The following is an 18,564-nucleotide window of genomic DNA, read 5'->3' on the forward strand; positions in this document are numbered from 1 at the left end:
TTTCTTTTGCTAAGTGTGACGTTTGTTAAGTGAGTTTTGCCCCATTTTACGACCTTTCTTGCCACAGTTGTTAAGTGAATCACTTAACAGTGGTTAAATTAGTGGTTGTTAAGTGAATCTGGCTTCCCCATTGATTTTGCTTGTCAGAAGGTTGCAAAAAGGGGTCACACGACCCCAGGGCACAACAAGTTATAAGCAGTGGTGGGATTCAAATATGTGAACAACCGGTTATCTGTGTGGATGCCACTTCTGGAAGTCCATTCTGGGTCTGGGCAACAAAAAATTCTGCTGAACCGGTGTAAACTGGCTGAACCGGTGTAAACTGGTTATAATTCACTTTTGTCAGTGATGTTGTAACTTTGAACGGTCACTAAATGAATTCTTTTAAGTCGAGGGCTACCTGTACACGAACAACATAACTGGATGCAAACAATGGAATTTGCATCATAACGACGTCATCTCACACGTTATTCCATTTTCTCCATAGTGCATTCCAGAACAAGTGATTTATTTTTTTTAAATCAGTTTTCCTGCCACCTTGCAAAAAGCAAAACACAGCCCTGACTTTGTGACATGTGTGTTCTTTCCAGCTTTACCTAGCAACAATTCTTCAAATCTGCCTGCTGAGTTGTAGGGCAAACTCTTGCCCTGGGAGCGTTGGTTCTACGTGATGCAAACAACAAGAGTGCAAGGTGAGAGAGGGTGAGGAGAACGAAGACTGCAATTTTCCTAAGAAAGGTTACAGGAATTGGGTATGTCTAGTTAGTGAAAAGAAGGACTGTCACTAGGGGATGACATGATAGCAGTGTTCCAATATCTCAGGGGTTGCCACAAAGAAGAGGGGGGTCAACTTATTCTCCAAAGCATCTGAAGGTAGGACAAGAAGCAAAGGATGGAAACTAATCAAGGAGAGAACTAACCTGGATCTAAGGAGAATTTTCCTGACAATTAGAGCAATTAATCAATGGAACAACTTGCCTCCAGAAGTTGTGAATGCTCCAACACTGGAAGGTTTTAAGAAGAGATTGGACAACCATTTGTCTGAAATGGTGTTTCCTGCCTGAGCAGGGGGTTGGGCTAGATGACCTCCAAGGTCCTTTCCAATTCTGTTATTCTATTGTAAGGCAGCAAGCAAAATCCTACAGAAATATGCCGGCATCTGAGGGCATCTCAAAGCAGAGCAGTCAAGCGGGTCTTGGTGCCAAGAGCACTTGCAGAAAGCAACGGTTAAATGTGGGCTGTGGTCAAATTCTTGCCCTTTTCATTCTCGCCAAGTTTTCTCAGTCTTGTATTTTGGTGAAAGGTTCCAGGCTCATCTAGCAGGAACATTTGATTAAAGGAAAAAAATAATGTTTTCACTTCTGGGGTTTGTTACAAGTAGTCCTTTACTTATGATCACAACAGAGCCCCACATTTCTACTGCTAAACAAGGCAGTTGGTCAAGGGGGTTGCATCCCATTTTACGTCCTTTCTCGCCACAGTTGTTAAATGAATCATTGCAATTGTTAACTGAAGCATGCAATCCTTAAGTTTCTCCCATTGACTCTGCTTATCGGAAGCTGTCTGGGAAGATTACAAATTGCATTTACATGACCCCAGGACAGGGCAACTGTCGTCGTCATCATCATCATCATCAAGTTGGAAGGGACCTTGGAGATCATCTAGTCCAACCCCCTGTTCAGGCAGGAAACCCTATACCATTTCAGACAAATGGCTGTCCAGTCTCTTTTTAAAAACTTCCAGTGTTGGAGCATAAATACAAGCTGCTTGCCAAGGACCCATATTTGGCTCATGTGATCGTGGGGACGCTGTAATGGTCATAAATGTGAAAAACAGTTATAATTCATTTTTTTCCAGTGCATTGTAAAATGATAGGATAAGATAACCTTTATTATCATTTTTTACTGTGAGCACACTGGCCCACATTAAAAATGAAATTCTGCTGCCCGCTCTCAAAAGAAAGTATATATCTATCCATACACATACATAACACACATACGTATACACATGCTATACACACACACACACACACACACATATATATATACCTACACCCATATATATACATATAAATATTAATCACTGTCTGTTTTGAATACATAATGGAAAGAGGAAGCTTGAGAGTTCACAAGGTTGATGCTATATGGAACGAAACTGTGGCTGAATCTGGATGTTCTGATTTGGATACCATGGAGCCTCCTCTCAGAAGGTAACAAAGAAAACAGGTCATGAAGAGGAGGTGTGGTGTCCCAGACAATCTTGCGGACCCTGCTACAGCAACGCTTATATGCTATGTCCTGGATGGATGGGAGGGAACTGCCAATAATCTTTTCTGCCATCCTCACCACTCTGCACCGCCTTCCTGTCTGAAGCAGTGATGCTTCCAAACCAGACAGTAATGCAATATGACAGGATGCTCTCGATCGTCCCTCTATAGAAAGTGGTAAGGACAGGGGAAGGAACTTCGAATGGTTACTAAGTGAATAGTTGTAAATCGAGGACTACCTGCAGGGAGTGGGCATGGTCCTTATTTGGTCATTCTAAGGCAGAGGTCCCCAACCTTTTGGGCACCAGGGATCGGTTCCATGGAGAAAGATTTTTGCGCAGACCTGAGAGTGCGTGGTTTTGTGTGCTGCCTGCATCCTACAGATGGGGCTTTGCTTGTTTGTGCGGCCCAGTTGCTGGCATGCTGCGGCCCGGTACTGGTCCACGGACCGGGGGTTGGGGACCCCTGCTCTAAGGGAGATTCAGGAGAGGAAGAGGCCCATCTAGCTACTTGTAGGTCAGAATGTGATGCAGACTTGAAAAGTTGCATTTGCCTCCCTGCTTCCCAAGAATCCTTTTAGATTCTTAATCAGAGGGATACATTTATTAAATACATGTGTAGTGAACATATTAAAAAAACCCTCAAAAGATGCCTTCAAATCAATGCCATCTCCTTAGGACTACAGGAAGTCCTTGATTTAGTGACTGTTTGAAGTTACAACGGCATTAAAAAAACTGTTATGACCGTTTTTCACACTTATGACCATTGCAGCATGCTCTGGTCACATGATGAAAATTCAGGTGCTTGGCAACTGGTTCATATTTATGACTGTTGCTGTGTCCTGGGGTCATGTGATCTCCTTTTGCTACCTTCTGACAAATAAAGCCAATGGGGAAGCCAGATTCATTTAATGATCATGTTACTAACTTAACAACTGCAATGATTCACTTAACAACTGTGGCAAGACAGGTCATAAAATGGGGCAAAATTCACTTAACAAATGTCTTGCTTAGCAACAGAAATTTTGGCTCAATTGTAGTCGTAAGTTGAGGACTATCTATACAAACATGGAGTCTCTTCACAACAGGACAAAAATAATTTGCTATAAAAATATTTCCTTCTGCCTAGAATGTTTTTCAGCTTCTTATTATACACTACCTCCCATCCATTTACTAATCAGGTCTTGTCAGGCTTCAGTTCTGGGTCCCTATTAAGATTCTGTGAGCATATTAATTCTCTTAATGAATTCAGTTCAGATCATAATTGAACGTGAATTAAATAAAAACCATGTTTATTTTTTGTCCCAGCCCTAGTGAGTTGCTGGTATATATAGGTAGTCCTCACTTAACAACCTGTAAACTTAGTGACAATTTGATGTTACAATGGATTGCCCAAAAGATACTTATGACTCAGTTCCAGAATTCTGATGCTTGCACACCTTTCTGTGGCCACATGACCGGATTTTGGACACCTGTCAACTGCCTCACTTTTACGGTTGATTGCAGCCTTCTGAGATCGTCTGACTGCAATTTATGGCAATTTTTGCTGTTTTCTGGCCTTTTCAGCCAGAAAAACCAAACCCATAGGAATTAATGGACTCATTTTATGACCACTGAGCTTGCTTTACAACTGTCGCAAAACAAGGTTGTAAAGTCAGGTTGGTCATGTGGGTACCTCGACTTAATGACTGACGTGGCTTACGATGGAAATTCTGGGCTCCATTACAGTCGCAAGTCAAGGACTATGGTGTGCAGCTCTCAGCACCCACTCAAAGGCTGAGTGGGCCTCTTGCTGAAATTATAAGAACCACAGCTAAATTAACTTCTACCAGGGGTTGTAGAAGTTCTACACTGCAGATATTTAGATTAATGATGTAGGCAGCTGCCATATAGGGCTGTTTTTATAAGAGTGCCATGGAAGTTCTGGGCTGGCTTTTATCCCAGATGAAGTGGTCCAAAAACCTGTTCCTCCCAACACCCCACCCTCATTAAAAACGTTCAACTGTATGAATTCAAGTTACCTTCATTCCCGATGCAGCTGCTGGCCCACTGGGATCCACTGCTTGCACGTGGCAGGGCTTAGTCCCTCGCACCACAAATCCCCACCCAACAGCATCACCTATAATCTTAAAGGAAAAGAAGAAGATGGCCACACTGAATCTTGTTAATAATCTCTCTCTCTATCTCTATCTCTCTTCTTTCTTTAAGCAGAGCAACGGCATTTGATGTTCGGTATTGATACAGTGATTTTAATCTACAGCCTCACTTCATTCCTGTCTAAAAATGGCTAAACGTCTTGGTAAAGCAGGTCATTCTGGAGCAAATTCTTAGGTACAACTACATCCCTCTGTAATCAGGAGATTGTGAGGTTTAGTCCTGGCTTAGGCATGAAAGCCGACTGGGTGTTTTTGAGCCAATCACTCTCATTCAGCCAAAACCACTAGACAGGATTGTTGTGGGGAAAATAGATGGAAGGAATATTATGTTTATTCACCACCTTGAATTACATATAAAGCAATAAAGGCAGGATAAAAATAGGAAGGAAGGAAGGAAGGAAGGAAGGAAGGAAGGAAGGAAGGAAGGAAGGAAGGAAGGAAGGAAGGAAGGAAGGAAGGAAGGAACAGTGAATATGAAGGTGTTCTAACTTTTATTTTGAGAGATCACAATAAACATCTTAAAGACAGAGTAAACATAGCTCATTTTTTAGCCCTGCTTTCTTCAAATACTACATTCATCTATCTTTTTTTAAAAAAAAAAAATCACCCACCCAACTTGCAGTGTACCTGTTGGAAATTATCCAAGACATTTACCCACAGATTCAACATTACAGTGAGGAGTAATGTCTTTCCTTTGGGCCAGCAAAACAACAACAGTGTAAGGTGAAAAGTTTGTGAAGAAGCCCCTATTAACTCATCTATAGTGTTTTCCAAATCTGCATTCCAAGAAGTGTCAAGAAAGCACAGCTTAATTGTAGGCAATTTTCCACCTGAGAGACCAAAAAGCAGAACTAATCTGAAGCCTTTATACTAAATAGACTATAGGTTAGTATATATGCTATCTTTGCTCAGATAATGCATATAAAGTGTTTCTTCTAAGTTGCAAAGCCTCCCATGTTCAAAATGTTTCTATACAAATGTGTTTGTATGCCTATGGGTATGTGTACAGTATTCATATATATGTGCATATGTGTGTGTCTACCTGTATATCTGTATATGTATCTACTGTATCTGTATATAGGTAGTCCTCAAGTTATAACCATAACTGAGTCTAGCAATTACGGCTGTAAGTCATGACAGCGGTAAAGGGGGTTGCCATGCGACTGGGCCCAATTATATGACTTTTTCTGCAGCAGTCATTAAGTGAACATCACGGTTATTATATGAACTCATTGTTCACTATGGGTTGTTTTTTCCCCAGAAACAGGAAGTAAATGCTAGTTTCTGACAAAACCGTTATAAATCATAGTGACACAATTATGGGACACTACAAATGGCCATAAATGAGGCTGGCTGCTGTGTCCAAAAATGTCCTCACACGATCATGGTACAGAGTGATTTTGGAACTATAAAACCAGGTTGTAAGTCCCTTTTGGAGGGTCCGCCATAATTTTGAACGGGTGCTAAGTGATCGGTCATAAGTCAAGGACTACCTGTATATCTGTCCAGCTCATTTCTTGGCAACTGCATGCATGTGTTTGTGTAGTTTTCACTGGCAGCGATATCAAAGCAGCTTGCCATTGTCTTTTCCTAGCCTACTTCCTTGACATTTCTTGCTGGTGTCCCATCCAAGTACCAGCCCATTGCAACCCTGTTTAACTTTCTCCAGCTAGGCACATAAAAACACATTGCCCTAATCTTATTAATCATATTTATAAAATGATTTCAAAATGACTGTGTTATTTCTATACTGCTGCACGAAAATAGCCTTAGGACCTCAAATTACACCACTGTCAGGTTCAGCACCAGAAATTTAATAGCTAAAAGTCTAAGCAATGGTCGCAACATTGCATAAACCTTTGTGGATAATAAATGATCAAATATAATATATAAAGATGTGAAACAGAAACTTACAGTGAATGTTTTCCGAGCATATGGCGCCCCAGGCCTCAAAAGTTCCTCAGGAGTCACTGTTCTTTTTAGTACTGGGGGGGGGGGGGGGGGAAGGAAAGACACCTAAATAAGATTTGGTTCTAATTATTCTTCAGAGATTGAAGCTGCTTCCAAATTAGCAATATAATCTGGAATTGTCCAGCTTCATTCAGTTTAATTTTTTAACAAAGGTTATATTGCAACTTCTGTTTTTTTCTTCTCCCAAAGATGACCTTTTCTAAGAACAGGTTACTCTGTACCTGCTTTAAGAAGGAAACCATGGGCAATTTTTCACAACCGTCAAAGACATCAAATGTTCAATGACAACAAAGTGATTTATAGAGCGCCCAAAATAATCCAGACGTGCTCAAACTATGAAGTTCTAAGGGAAAAGGCTGGAGAGCAGGAAGTGCCATCTTGCCTCAGAAAACATATAATAAAAACTAAGCTGGCTGCTGATTTGTGCTTCTCCTTTTCACAAAGTCTACAGGTGTGTTTTGACATTTGTGCACCTGCCCAGGAAATGCCCGGTTTCCGAGCATTTAAATCAGGGGTCTTCAAACGTGGCCCTTTTATGACTTGTGGACTTCAACTCCCAGAATTCCTCAGCCAGTGTGCCTGGCTGAGGAATTCTGGGAGTTGAAGTCCACAAGTCATAAAAGGGCCATGTTTGAAGACCCCTAATTTAAATCCAAAGAAACAAAACACAGTTACAACCTTGTAAAGGTAGTCTTCGACTTATGACCATAACTGAGCCCAAAATTTCTGTTGCTAACATTTGTTCAGTGAATTTTGCCTCATTTTGTGACCTTTCTTGCCACAGTTGTTAAGTGACTCACTGCAGTCGTTAAGTGAGTAACCTGGTTGTTAAGTGAATCTGGCTTCCCCATGGACTTTGCTTGTCAGAAGGTTGCAAAGGGGGATCACATGACTCCGGGACACGGCAATCGTCATAAATAGGAGTCAGTTGCTAAGTTTATGAATTTTAATCACACGACCGTGGGGGATGCCGCAGTGCTCATAAGGTGTGAAAAACGATCATAAGATTTTTTTTTCCAGTGCCATTGTAACTTTGAATGGTCACTAAATGAACTGTTGTAAGTTGAAGACTACCTGTATAGCTACAGTGAAGAAGAGAGGAATGATGCTTTTAATAATAATAATAATAATAATAATAATAATAATAATAATAATAATAATAATAATAATAATAATAATAATAATAATAATAATAATAATAATAATAATAATGTTGGAAGGGACCTTGGAGGTCATCTAGTCCAACCCCCTGCTCAGGCAGAAAACCCTATACCATTTCAGACAAATGGCTGTCCAATCTCTTCTTAAAAACTTCCAGTGTTGGAGCATTCACCACTTCTGGAGGCAGGTTGTTCCTCATTCATTCATTCATTTATTCATTCATTCATTTATTCATTCATTCATTCATTCATTCATTCATTCATTCATTCTGCCTTCATTATTTTTACAAATAACTCATAAAAGAGCCAAGGTTGCCTACCCCTGATCTAGAATCACAAAATCAGTCATGCTTCTGGGTTCCTCAGATGATTAAAGCGCCTTCTATCACACAGCTCAAAACTACAGAAACTGTGCTGAAGTTGGTAATGCACAACCAGACTGATCTGAAAAAGGAGAAGCCCAAATTATTTCTTCCTAGTCAAAATTTTCCTTAGAATCAGCATATTTTTATCCTCTTATTTCAGAAGCCCAGAATTGAGTTATCTTTCATCTTTCTGGAAGCACAGGAAATCGCTTAGAACAAAAATAGGCTGATGGTAGCTTTCATCTTGTTCAATAGGGGCCTGTCAGATACGAATTGATGTGACAGCTGAAATAATTTTATGGCTCCTCTCAGTCCTAGCTTCATCTCTTTGTTGTTTCCCCTTTCATGTGCTCCCTGTTTCATTCATAGCTCTACATAAATCAATCTGCCTGGGCTGTGAATTGCACAGTTGAGATGGGTGGCTATGGAAATAAAATAAATAAAAAATAAATTGTAAAATAAACCTACAGACTGATCTACAATCGAGAAGTCAAACCAGGCAGAAAACATGGATTTTAATCTGATTCTGAGGTGATTTTGCATCCATTCTATATACACACTCTAGTTTCAGTGATTTAGGATTTTAGCAGATTGCTTCTCCAGGAAAGTTTTTTTATTCTGGTATTGCTTTGCCTAGAGAAGACAGCATTTGTCAAGTGTTCATGCATATACCTCAATTTGTTTTATTTAAACAAGAAATCCACTAAGGAGAGACAAATAAAAAATAATAAAAACCCTTCAGGCAGCTTCTAGAACAGGGGTAGTCAACCTTGGCTCTTTTATGACTCGTGGACTTCAACTCCCAGAATTCCTGAGCCAGCTAAGCTGGCTCAGGAATTCTGGGAATTGAAGTCCACAAGTCATAAAAGAGCCAAAGTTGACTACCCCTGTTCTAGAACCATGTTTTAGACTTGACAATTTGAAGAAGTGTGGACTTCAACTCCCAGAATTCCCCAGGCAGCATACTGGCTGGGGAATTCTGGGATTTGACGTCCACATATCTTCACGTTGTCCAAGTTGAAAAGCACTGACCTAGAAGCATCTCTAATTTCTAACCAGCGCTTGAGAGACACAGCAGCAGTCCTCTCCTCACTGTCTACTCACATATCATCACTGCTGTGAATTCAACAAAGACAGCATTGAATGTTAGATGAAGGATGACCATATGGGAATCCATGAAGAATTGCTTATAAAATCAAATGTATTGCTGCTTAGTCAATGTTCGCAAACACTGTAGACTACAAGTGCTGAAACACGGCAAGACAGGTGGTTGCCTTTGTGGGATCAACCTAAGAAAAATCTATTAGCCTAGAAGTCTAATTGAATAATGTGGTTAGTCTGGTTTTTTGCTGGGCACTTTATGTCAACATAGTCAATAGTGCTTTGGAACCCAGCTTGAGGATGCTTCCAAGCAAGGCTCTTCTAAGTGGAAAAATCAAATCCAAACCAGCACTCTATGCAATATATCTGTTGCTGGGAAAGATAGCAATAGCTAAGGTGACCAATCGTCCTCCTTTACGGAGGACAGTCCTTCTTTTGTAAGTTCTGTCCTCTCGAAAAGTGTCCTCCTACATGTCCTCCTTTTCGATATTTGAAGACTAATCTGTAAATCTCCGTATTCGATCGATGCCGATCCGATCCATTGCGTGTGATATGACGTATTTGTATTTGACATGACGATTCATCAAGGCTCGGTACAGTGCGGCGAGACGCGATTATGAGACACATGCGCTCTGCGCAGGAGAATTGTTTTGAGAGAGTGCGCTGCACGCAAGAGTGCGCCGCACGCAAGTGGCTTTGTTTACTTCTTACCAAAACACGACACGGCACACACGCACGCATTAGATTCACTTTTTTTTCTTCAATTTATTTGTGTCCTCCTTCTCATTGTAAAAAAGTTGGTCACCTTACAATAGCACTTAAATTATATACTGCTCCATAGCGCTTTACAGCATTCTCTGAGCAGTTTACAAGGTCAGCATATTGCCCACAACAATCTGAGTGCTCATTTTACCAAGTTCAGAAGGATGGAAGGCTGAGTCAACCTCAAGCCTATCAAGATCGAACTCCAGGCTGTGGGCAGAGTTAACTTGCAATACTGCATTCTAACCACTGTGCCATCAGGGTTCCAGAGATCACTTCCCACCCAATTCTCAAATAAAACTCTTTCTCCTTCAAATCCACTAGTAATAATTTGGCTTCTATTCCAACAGTCTATTGCAGGGGTCTTCAAACTTGGCCCTTTTATGACTTGTGGGCTTCAACTCCCTGAATTCCTCAGCCAGGCATGCTGGCTGAGGAATTCTGGGAGTTGAAGTCCACAAGTCATAAAAGGGCCAAGTCTGAAGATCCCTGATCTATTGTTTATTTTTTGATTTCTACAGCTGACCATCTCAACAAGTAAGTCTGGAAGGCTTAACACAGGACAAAATAAATGTACATGACATCAAATAAAACGGTTACTAGGATGTTAATACAACCAGGAAACGGGACTCTTAACACATTCAGGGCCTCAGGCCAGGGCACACAACCAAGTCTTCACAGCCTTACAATATTTTTATTTTATTGTGCCAATAATAATGTACACGTGATCTAAAATGCTGGAATGTTTTATCATTTAAACACCCCAGCTTATCTGACATAGCTTATCAGGGTTCTCTTTAGCTTGGCATGCTAGCTTTGAAAGTGCCCAGTGTGTTTGTTTATTTAACTATTGGGAGCCTGTAGACATTCAGTTCCACGTCTTTGAATGGAAATTGTACAGGTCTCCAAAAAAATATTGTATAACGTGGGGTTGCCCCTTGTAGGGCTTAGCCTACAGTTGTCTAGACAGGTTTGATTATTTGCTCTACAAAGAGAGACAGGTAGTGACTTTTGCTTTTTTAAATATACATTTTATTTAATTACTTGCATCACAAGCATGTAAAAAGGTTAGGGCTGTGCAGGGATCTGGAGGGCAAAATAAGATTAGGAGTTCATCTGTATCTACCGTTCATAACCGTAACCCAGGCCAAACAGTTTCCTTGGTTAAGGTGGTGGCCTAGAAACAAGGAGACTGTGAGTTCTAGTCCTGCTTCAGGCATGAAAGCCAACTGAGTGACTTTGGGCCAGTCACTCTCTGATCCCAATCCACCTCACAGGGTTGTTGTTGTGCGGAACATAGGAACAGGAAGGTGGGTTATATAAGCTCTCCACCTTGAGTTACTTCTAAAACATACAAATAACGGCTACGGGATTTAGGTCTGGCTAGTCTAAGGACAAGAAGAAATAGGGGAGACATGATAGGAGTGTTCCAGTATCTGAGGGGCTGCCACAGGGCAGAGGGGGCCAGCTTGTTCACCAGAGCACCAGAGGGAAGGATGAGAAACAACGGTTGGAAACTGACCAAAGAGAGAAGCAATCTGGAATTAAGGAGAAATTTCCTGACAGTGAGGACAATCAACCAGTGGAACAGCTTGCCTCCAGAAATCGTGGACACTCCATCACTGGAGATTTTTAAGAAGAGACTAGACATCCACCTGTCAGAGACGATATAGGTTCTCCCGCTCAAGCAGGGAGCTGGACTAGAAGACCTCCAACGTCCCTTCCAGCTCTATTCTATTCTATTCTATTCTATTCTATTCTATTCTATTCTATTCTATTCTATATTCTATTCTATTCTATTCTATTCTATTCTATTCTATTCCATTCTATATTCTATTCTATTCTATTCTATTCTATTCTATTCTATTCTATTCTATTCTATTCTATTCTATTCTATTCTAATTCCATTCCATTCTATTCTATTCTATTCTATTCTATTCTATTCTAATTCCATTCCATTCCATTCCATTCCATTTTATTCTATTCTATTCTATTATTCTATTCTATTCTATTCTATTCTATTCTATTCTATTCTATTCTATTCTATTCTATTCCATTCCATTCTATATTCTATTCTATTCTATTCTATTCTATTCTATTCTATTCTATTCTATTCTATTCTATTCTATTCTATTCTATTCTATTCTAATTAAGAGTGAGTTAACAAATCTAAACAAAACAGTAAAGTAAATGTTAGATATCAAGCTGGCTGGGGAAGTCTGGGAGTTGAGCTCCATATATCTCAAAGCTGCCAAGTTTGAAAAACATGGCTTTAAAGCAGTGTTTCTCAACCTTGACAATTTTAAGGCATGTGGACTTCAACTCCCAGAATTCCACAGCCAGCATTGCTGGCTGTGGAATTCTGGGAGTTGAAGTCCACATGCCTTAAAATTGTCAAGGTTGAGAAACACTGCTTTAAAGGGTTCCTGACAAGTGTTATGTGCACACCTAGATATCCTCTAAATCCAAATATCTGCGCAGCCCTAAACGAGGACTACATTCTGCTAATTCAAACTCAGCTTCTGGTTTCTAAGTGTTATTTGCAACCATGCAAGAATGGATTGCTGTTGCCTCCTGCCCAGATGTAAGATTTGGAGGGGCAGGAGTTGGGGTGGGAGAGATATACTGAGCATAAAGCTAGTCAATTATATCTTTATAAAGCCATTTTTATACTGAGGCTATAAGGATGTCCCCAAGTATCAAGATGTGACTTGAAGCTACAGTATATGTAAGCTTTAATTCTGCCTGGGATGGTAATTGCTCCTCCAAAGTTATTAATTTCTGCTCAAGGCAAACAGCCATTTCCAACCTATTTTCATGATTGGAAACAAAACAAAAGGATTAAATTTGCTCTCTAATAAATAGCCACAATCAACCATCATCACATTCCCCAGCCCAGTAGCTGCTACTTGCGTTTTCTTTTTAAAGAAACAGAATGTGCACATAATTACATGCAATAATGCAGACCCCCTAAACCAGGGGTAGGCAACCTTGGCTCTTTTATGATTTGTGGACTTCAAGTCCCAGAATTCCTGAACCAGCCATGCTGGCTCAGGAATTCTGGGAGTTGAAGTCCACGAGTCATAAAAGGGCCAAGGTTGCCTACCCCTGCCTTAAACCATCACTGTTGCAAACATGCTTCAGCATCCTACCAGATTTTGGGTTGCAGAGGACAGGTGGGCTGCTGCCGAGGGTCGGACTGGTGCTGAAGTACCCGCTGCTGCCACAGCTGCTCATGCTACTCCGTCTGACCGCAGAGACAATCTTGATCTCCTTGCTGGGGCTCACTAACCAAACCAAAGAGCGAGGGAGATTTATGTAGAAGACAAGAACCAAGCTTGGGTCTCTTACTGTTTTCCATATGTTCCTCTGTCACTTCAGAACCTTATTACAGGTAACCCTCATGGAATGACCACTCGTTCAGCAACCGTTTGAAGTTATGATGGTGCTGAACGAGGTAGACGTATGACTAGTTGTTGCACCTAATAAACCTTTTGCCCTCCTCTTCTGTACATTCTAAAAGGGGCGCGATGGCTCCAGCGGTTAAAGATGCTGGAGAGCTGACAGCCCAGGTTTGAGACCCGAGCGTCATGCGATGGGGTGAGCTCCCGCTACTTGCCTCAGCTCCTGCCCACCTAGCAGTTCGAAAGCATGAAAATGCAAGTAGATAAATAGGTACCACTTCGGTGGGATGGTAACAGCGTTCCATGCACCTTTGGTGTATAGCCATGCTGGCTATATGACCACGGAAAGGGTCTTTGGGCAACGCTGGCTCCCTCAGCCAAGAAACAGAGATGAGCACCATGTCCTAGAGTCAGACACGACTGGATAGGGGGAAACCTTTACTTTTTCTGTGCATTCTACTCTAACTAGACTTTGATTTTGCAATGTTTCTCACTGGCTGTGTGAAAAGTAACTGTCCTAAGACCGTTGGTGTAAGCAATCTGCTACGTGGGAGGAAGAAAAGATGGAGTGAGAAAGAAGTGGATATGAAGGATAGAATAAGTGTGTCCCACTCTGCTTTCTTACCCATTGTACTACCCATCAGGTGGCTGCTAAAAGACTATAACCCTAAGAAGTACAGGTAGTCCTTGACTTACAACCATTTGTTTAGTGACTGTTTGAAGTTACAACGGCACTGAAAGCAGCAACTTACGACCGTTTTTAAAACTTAACAACTGTTCCAGCATCCCCATGGTCATCTGATCAAAATTCAGGCATTTGGCAACTGGCTCATATTTATGACAGTTGCAGTGTCCTGGGATTATGTGATTTATCATTTTGCAACCTTCTGACGAGCAGAGTCAATGGGGAAGCCAGGTTCACTTAACAATCATATTACTAAGTCAGGGGTAGTCAACCTTGGCTCTTTTATGACTCGTGGACTTCAATTCTGGGAGTTGAAGTCCACGAGTCATAAAAGAGCCAAGGTTGACTACCCCTGTACTAAGTTAACAACTGCAGTGATTCACTAAACAACTGTGGCAAGAAAAGTCGTAAAATGGGGCAGATCTCACTTAACAACTCTCTTGCTTAACAATGGAAATTTTGGGTTGGGTCATAAGTCAAGGACTACCCATAAAGAATAAAGATGTTTGCCCACCTTTGGTTTCCTGTCCTTAGCACTAACTCTCCAAAAGTTCAGATGGAGATCTGTCCTATCACCAGATGCTTCAACAGAGAATTGCCAGGGATAAGAATTTTTGCCTGCAGGATGTACTGTATTCCCTGCCGCATCCTTTTGTCAAGAATTAAAGGCCAACACCCTGGTATAATCAACAGCAATGAACTTCATGTGAATACACAAAAATTTCCTGGAACCATTTCACTTCCTAAGGCGTTGAAAGGAAAATATACCTCTTCAGGGGAAACTAATCATAAACACAATTTTGGATAATGTATTTGCTTGACATGTAAGCCTCTCTTGTTAACAAGGTTGGGGACTCAGGTGCCAATACAAGGAGTGTCGTAAGAGTGGGGAACCTGATTTTGTAAAAGAGCTGTCTTCCCTTGAGCAAAATCAGACAAGGGCTGCCCGCTGTCTATGTATAGCAAAAGGAAAGGAAAGAAGCAAAAAAAAAACAACCAAACAAACACCCTTTCTCCAAGTACGCTCAGAAATTACCAATGTTTTTAAAAGGAAACTTGTCATGAATCAAATCTATTACTGGGATATAGTACCAGGCTGGCTGAATCAACGTTCTGAGTCAGAATAAGGCAGATTCTTATCTCTATCTCAGAACTTAGAAAGCAAGCAGAAAATATGGAACTGGGTACAAGATTTCACCCAGATCTCAAACATGAAGGTCAGTGGGACATAGCTCTTTGATTATTTTAATTTTATTATAGATACTAGAAAAGATGTAATTAGGGCAGAAAACCAGCAATTGCCAGGTATTAGCCTGAAGCCATCAAAATATGAGCCCAGATTCAAACCTTGCATTTCTTGTTCCCCACCTGTGTATCATGATAGACAGCAAGCTGGTTATTTCTCAGTGATGGACACTTGTGCACTGTTACTGTATAGGCCTGCTTAGTCTCTGATTTTTTTGGGGGGGGGTCTGACCTTGGTCCTTCCGGTTTTCCTATATGGTATCCAAACCATGCAATACTTCAAAAACAATTACCCATCTTTTGAGCTGCATCCGGAAAAACTGGATGTTAGTTAAACATCCTGTACAATATGAGACATTGAACCAGTTCCTGTGCATACAGATAGTCCTCGACTTACAACTTGGTGATTACCCAAAGTATGACAGACTTGCCAAAAACTACTTACGATTCTGATTCTGAAGTTCCAACAGCAAGTGACCACTTTTTGGGCCCACCTTTACAGCTGTTTGCAGCGTTGCACAATCACGTGACTGGGCTTTACAATGTTTTTTTTCCAGAAACCGGTGTTTACTTCCAGTTTCCACTTAATGACCGTAGTGTTTGCTTTACGGCTGTAGAGTTCATTTTATTACTGTGGCGGTTTGCTCAAGGTCATAAAATTGTTATCTGGTCATGTGACGACCCACTTTACAACAGTCACAATTTGTGACTGTAACTGTGTGGCTCAATTATGGTCATAACTCAAGGGCTACCTGTAGTTCCATTTACCCTCCAGCTCTAATCAAACATATTATACCTGAGAGGAAAGTGGCATGTTTTTTGTGGTCATGATTTTGCTTCCGCAGGCAAAAGGGACTATCATGGCTCTCGGGCACCAAGTGAGACTTCTCGGTAAGTAGTTCCATCAGTCTTCTCCTGCGGCGGAAATTCATCCGGAACTGATAGAGCAGGTTGCTATCCATAAAATGGTGTTTGTTGGACACTAGAGGCAGTTAAGAAAGACAAGGAAAGCCTTCATTTTAGCAGAGTGGAAAAATTAGGAAGGAACCTCTATACCAGGGGTAGGCAACCTTGGCTCTTTTATGACTCGTGGACTTCAACTCCCAGAATTCCTGAGCCAGCCATGCTGAGGGGAAAGGGAGAGGTTTCCAAGCTGAGCCATGCAGGCTCAGGAATTCTGGGAGTTGAAGTCCACGAGTCATAAAAGAGCCAAGGTTGCCTACCCCTGCTCTATACCTTGCAACGAGAAAAGGATACTCAGTGTTCACCCAAAAGTAATGTTAGCAATAATTGTAGGCATACGATATTTCTGGCCAGTTCATTTTGGGAAATCAGTGATACAGTTTAATATTTGCAATGCTCTTTAGTGCTGGATGGGAAGCAGATTCCATACTTGAGTTCTTTCCTATATAACTACTTTCTCAGCTCTTGCTTACATCACTCACAACTATCAGACGCTCTTCATTTCTATATGATAGTTGAGGAATAGATTCCGTTCCCCCATGGTTGGTTTTCTTTTCATTGTACAACAGTGTTTCACCCTGACAAATAAACTTTCATTTTAAAACTCCAGCACTGATCTCCTTGTTCTAGTTGAAATAGAAAAAGACCCAAACTTACCATGGGATCCCCAAGTTTGCTGAAAAAGCTGTATTTTGAGAGCCTTATGGAAGGCTGAAATGATCAGGGCTAACATCACCTTGAGACAGGTAATATTCCAGAGGATTGGTGCTACAGCAGAAAAGGCTTGCTTCCTAGGAAGGGACCAGCAACAGGCCTCTCCTGCCAGATCTGATGCAATGGGTACAGGTAACACCGAAGAGGTCACCTGGCCTTATGCCATATAGGACTTTAAAGGACTACAAAGGTCAAAACTAAGAACCAATGTTTGGTTCATGGTTGTTCCAAAAGCCTGCCAAAAAGGCCAAATTTAAAAATCCAAGGTTTTAAGAACATGCCCTCAAGGATTCCAGACAATGGCCTTTCCCACCCCTTAACTGGAAAAATCAAGGGTCTATCAAGTAGAAGCCAAGTTGAGATATATCTAGGTTTAATCTAGTGGTGCAGTGGTTAGAATACAGTACTGCAGGCTTCTCCTGCTGACTGCTGGCTGCCAGCAGTTTGGCAGTTCGATTCTCACCAGAGCAAGGTTGACTCAGCCTTCCATCCTTCTGAGGTTGATAAACTGAGGACCCAGATTGTTGGGGGCAATATGCTGAGTCTGTAAACCGCTGAGGGCTGTAAAGCACAGTGAAATGGTATATAAGTCTAAGACAGTGCTGTTGCTATTAAAGTAGCCCTGTTCAGCTAGGGCTGGCTGTTCCTCCATGATTCCAACCATAGAAGTTGAAATCTACAGACAACAGAAAAAGGATTAAAAAAAAAAAGCTAAGCTGCACACACTACAGCACCTGAAAGCACCAAGACTTTTGTACCCTTGTTCTGCTTTTTTGTCCTTAGTAATCTTAGATTACTAAGCCAACCCAACTCTCTAAAATTGGAGAAAACTCCCTAATAGCAGCTGATATAGCTTTAAACAGCTGTAAGTGGAGGAAGAGATTGGTAAAGATTCATGGATGCACCAGCATGCTTCTGATATGTGCCAAGACCTCTCATAATCCTGAACAAAGTTCTAGCTTTTGTTTGTTTTAACCACGTAGGGAGATAAACACACACTTGATCTTAGCGAAAAGGCTTTGGAGCTAAATAACAGTTTGTCTTTAGAACTGTAGAATATACATCAACATTTAGTCAGTGAAAACAGTCACTTGATTCAAAGTGGGCAGAGACTGAGCGGAGATAGAGAATTGACTCTCCATGAGTCAGTAGAAAAATCTAATAAAATAATAAGTATCTAGCCCAGCTCTCTCAGGGATAATGCTATTGTTATACAGACTGAACTCTATCCAAAACCAGAATCTTGTGTAAGCTTATGCAGTGTGATGCCTTCCAGATGTTTTGGACAACAAACACTAACACTATTCATGTTAGATGGGTCTGATGAGAACTGTAATGCAAAACCTTTGGTAGGCACCAAGCTTATTGCCACTTCGGCAAGCATTATGTATTTGATTAGTACACTACTCAGTGCTCTGGATTTGATTTTAAGGAGGTGCATATGGAACAGGCACGTAACACTTGTCTATAACTCCTTAATCCAAAGATACATTTTCCTGGATTGCATGACAGCTGAAGTGAACAGCAGTATGAACCAGGGAAAAGACACAGCTGCTTTAAGAAGTTGCTGACAGGTGCTTTATTTGAATGACTTCATGCTGCAGTCTTGTTCGCTATCTTAGAAGTCACAGTGAAATGATAAGATCACACATAGGAAGCATTTTGATCTTTTAAAATGGTTACTCCAATGCTAAGTGTTCATTATTGTTCAGCCACTTTTAAAATAAGAACTTATTCAAAGTTGGGATACAATGGCAAATAGATAGATAGATA

General features: G+C 41.0%; 1 protein-coding gene across 1 annotated transcript in view; it reads right to left on the minus strand.

Annotated features, from left to right (window-relative positions):
* Positions 1–4,286: 4,286 nt before the first annotated feature.
* The window catches only part of DEPTOR (DEP domain containing MTOR interacting protein), a gene marked incomplete at its 3' end in the record, with an annotated part of 58,551 nt that continues 44,273 nt past the window's right edge, over positions 4,287–18,564 (minus strand). Inside the window, exons 5-8 of the mRNA XM_015824298.1 lie at positions 15,911–16,096; positions 12,933–13,067; positions 6,336–6,406; positions 4,287–4,391 (exon numbers count right to left, since the gene is read on the minus strand). Coding sequence (XP_015679784.1) covers positions 4,287–4,391; positions 6,336–6,406; positions 12,933–13,067; positions 15,911–16,096 — 497 coding nt within the window. The remainder of the gene's footprint in view (positions 4,392–6,335; positions 6,407–12,932; positions 13,068–15,910; positions 16,097–18,564) is intronic.

Source organism: Protobothrops mucrosquamatus, unplaced genomic scaffold, assembly GCF_001527695.2.
Source record: "Protobothrops mucrosquamatus isolate PMUCROS unplaced genomic scaffold, P.Mucros_1.0 scaffold2188, whole genome shotgun sequence".
NCBI lineage: Eukaryota > Metazoa > Chordata > Lepidosauria > Squamata > Viperidae > Protobothrops > Protobothrops mucrosquamatus.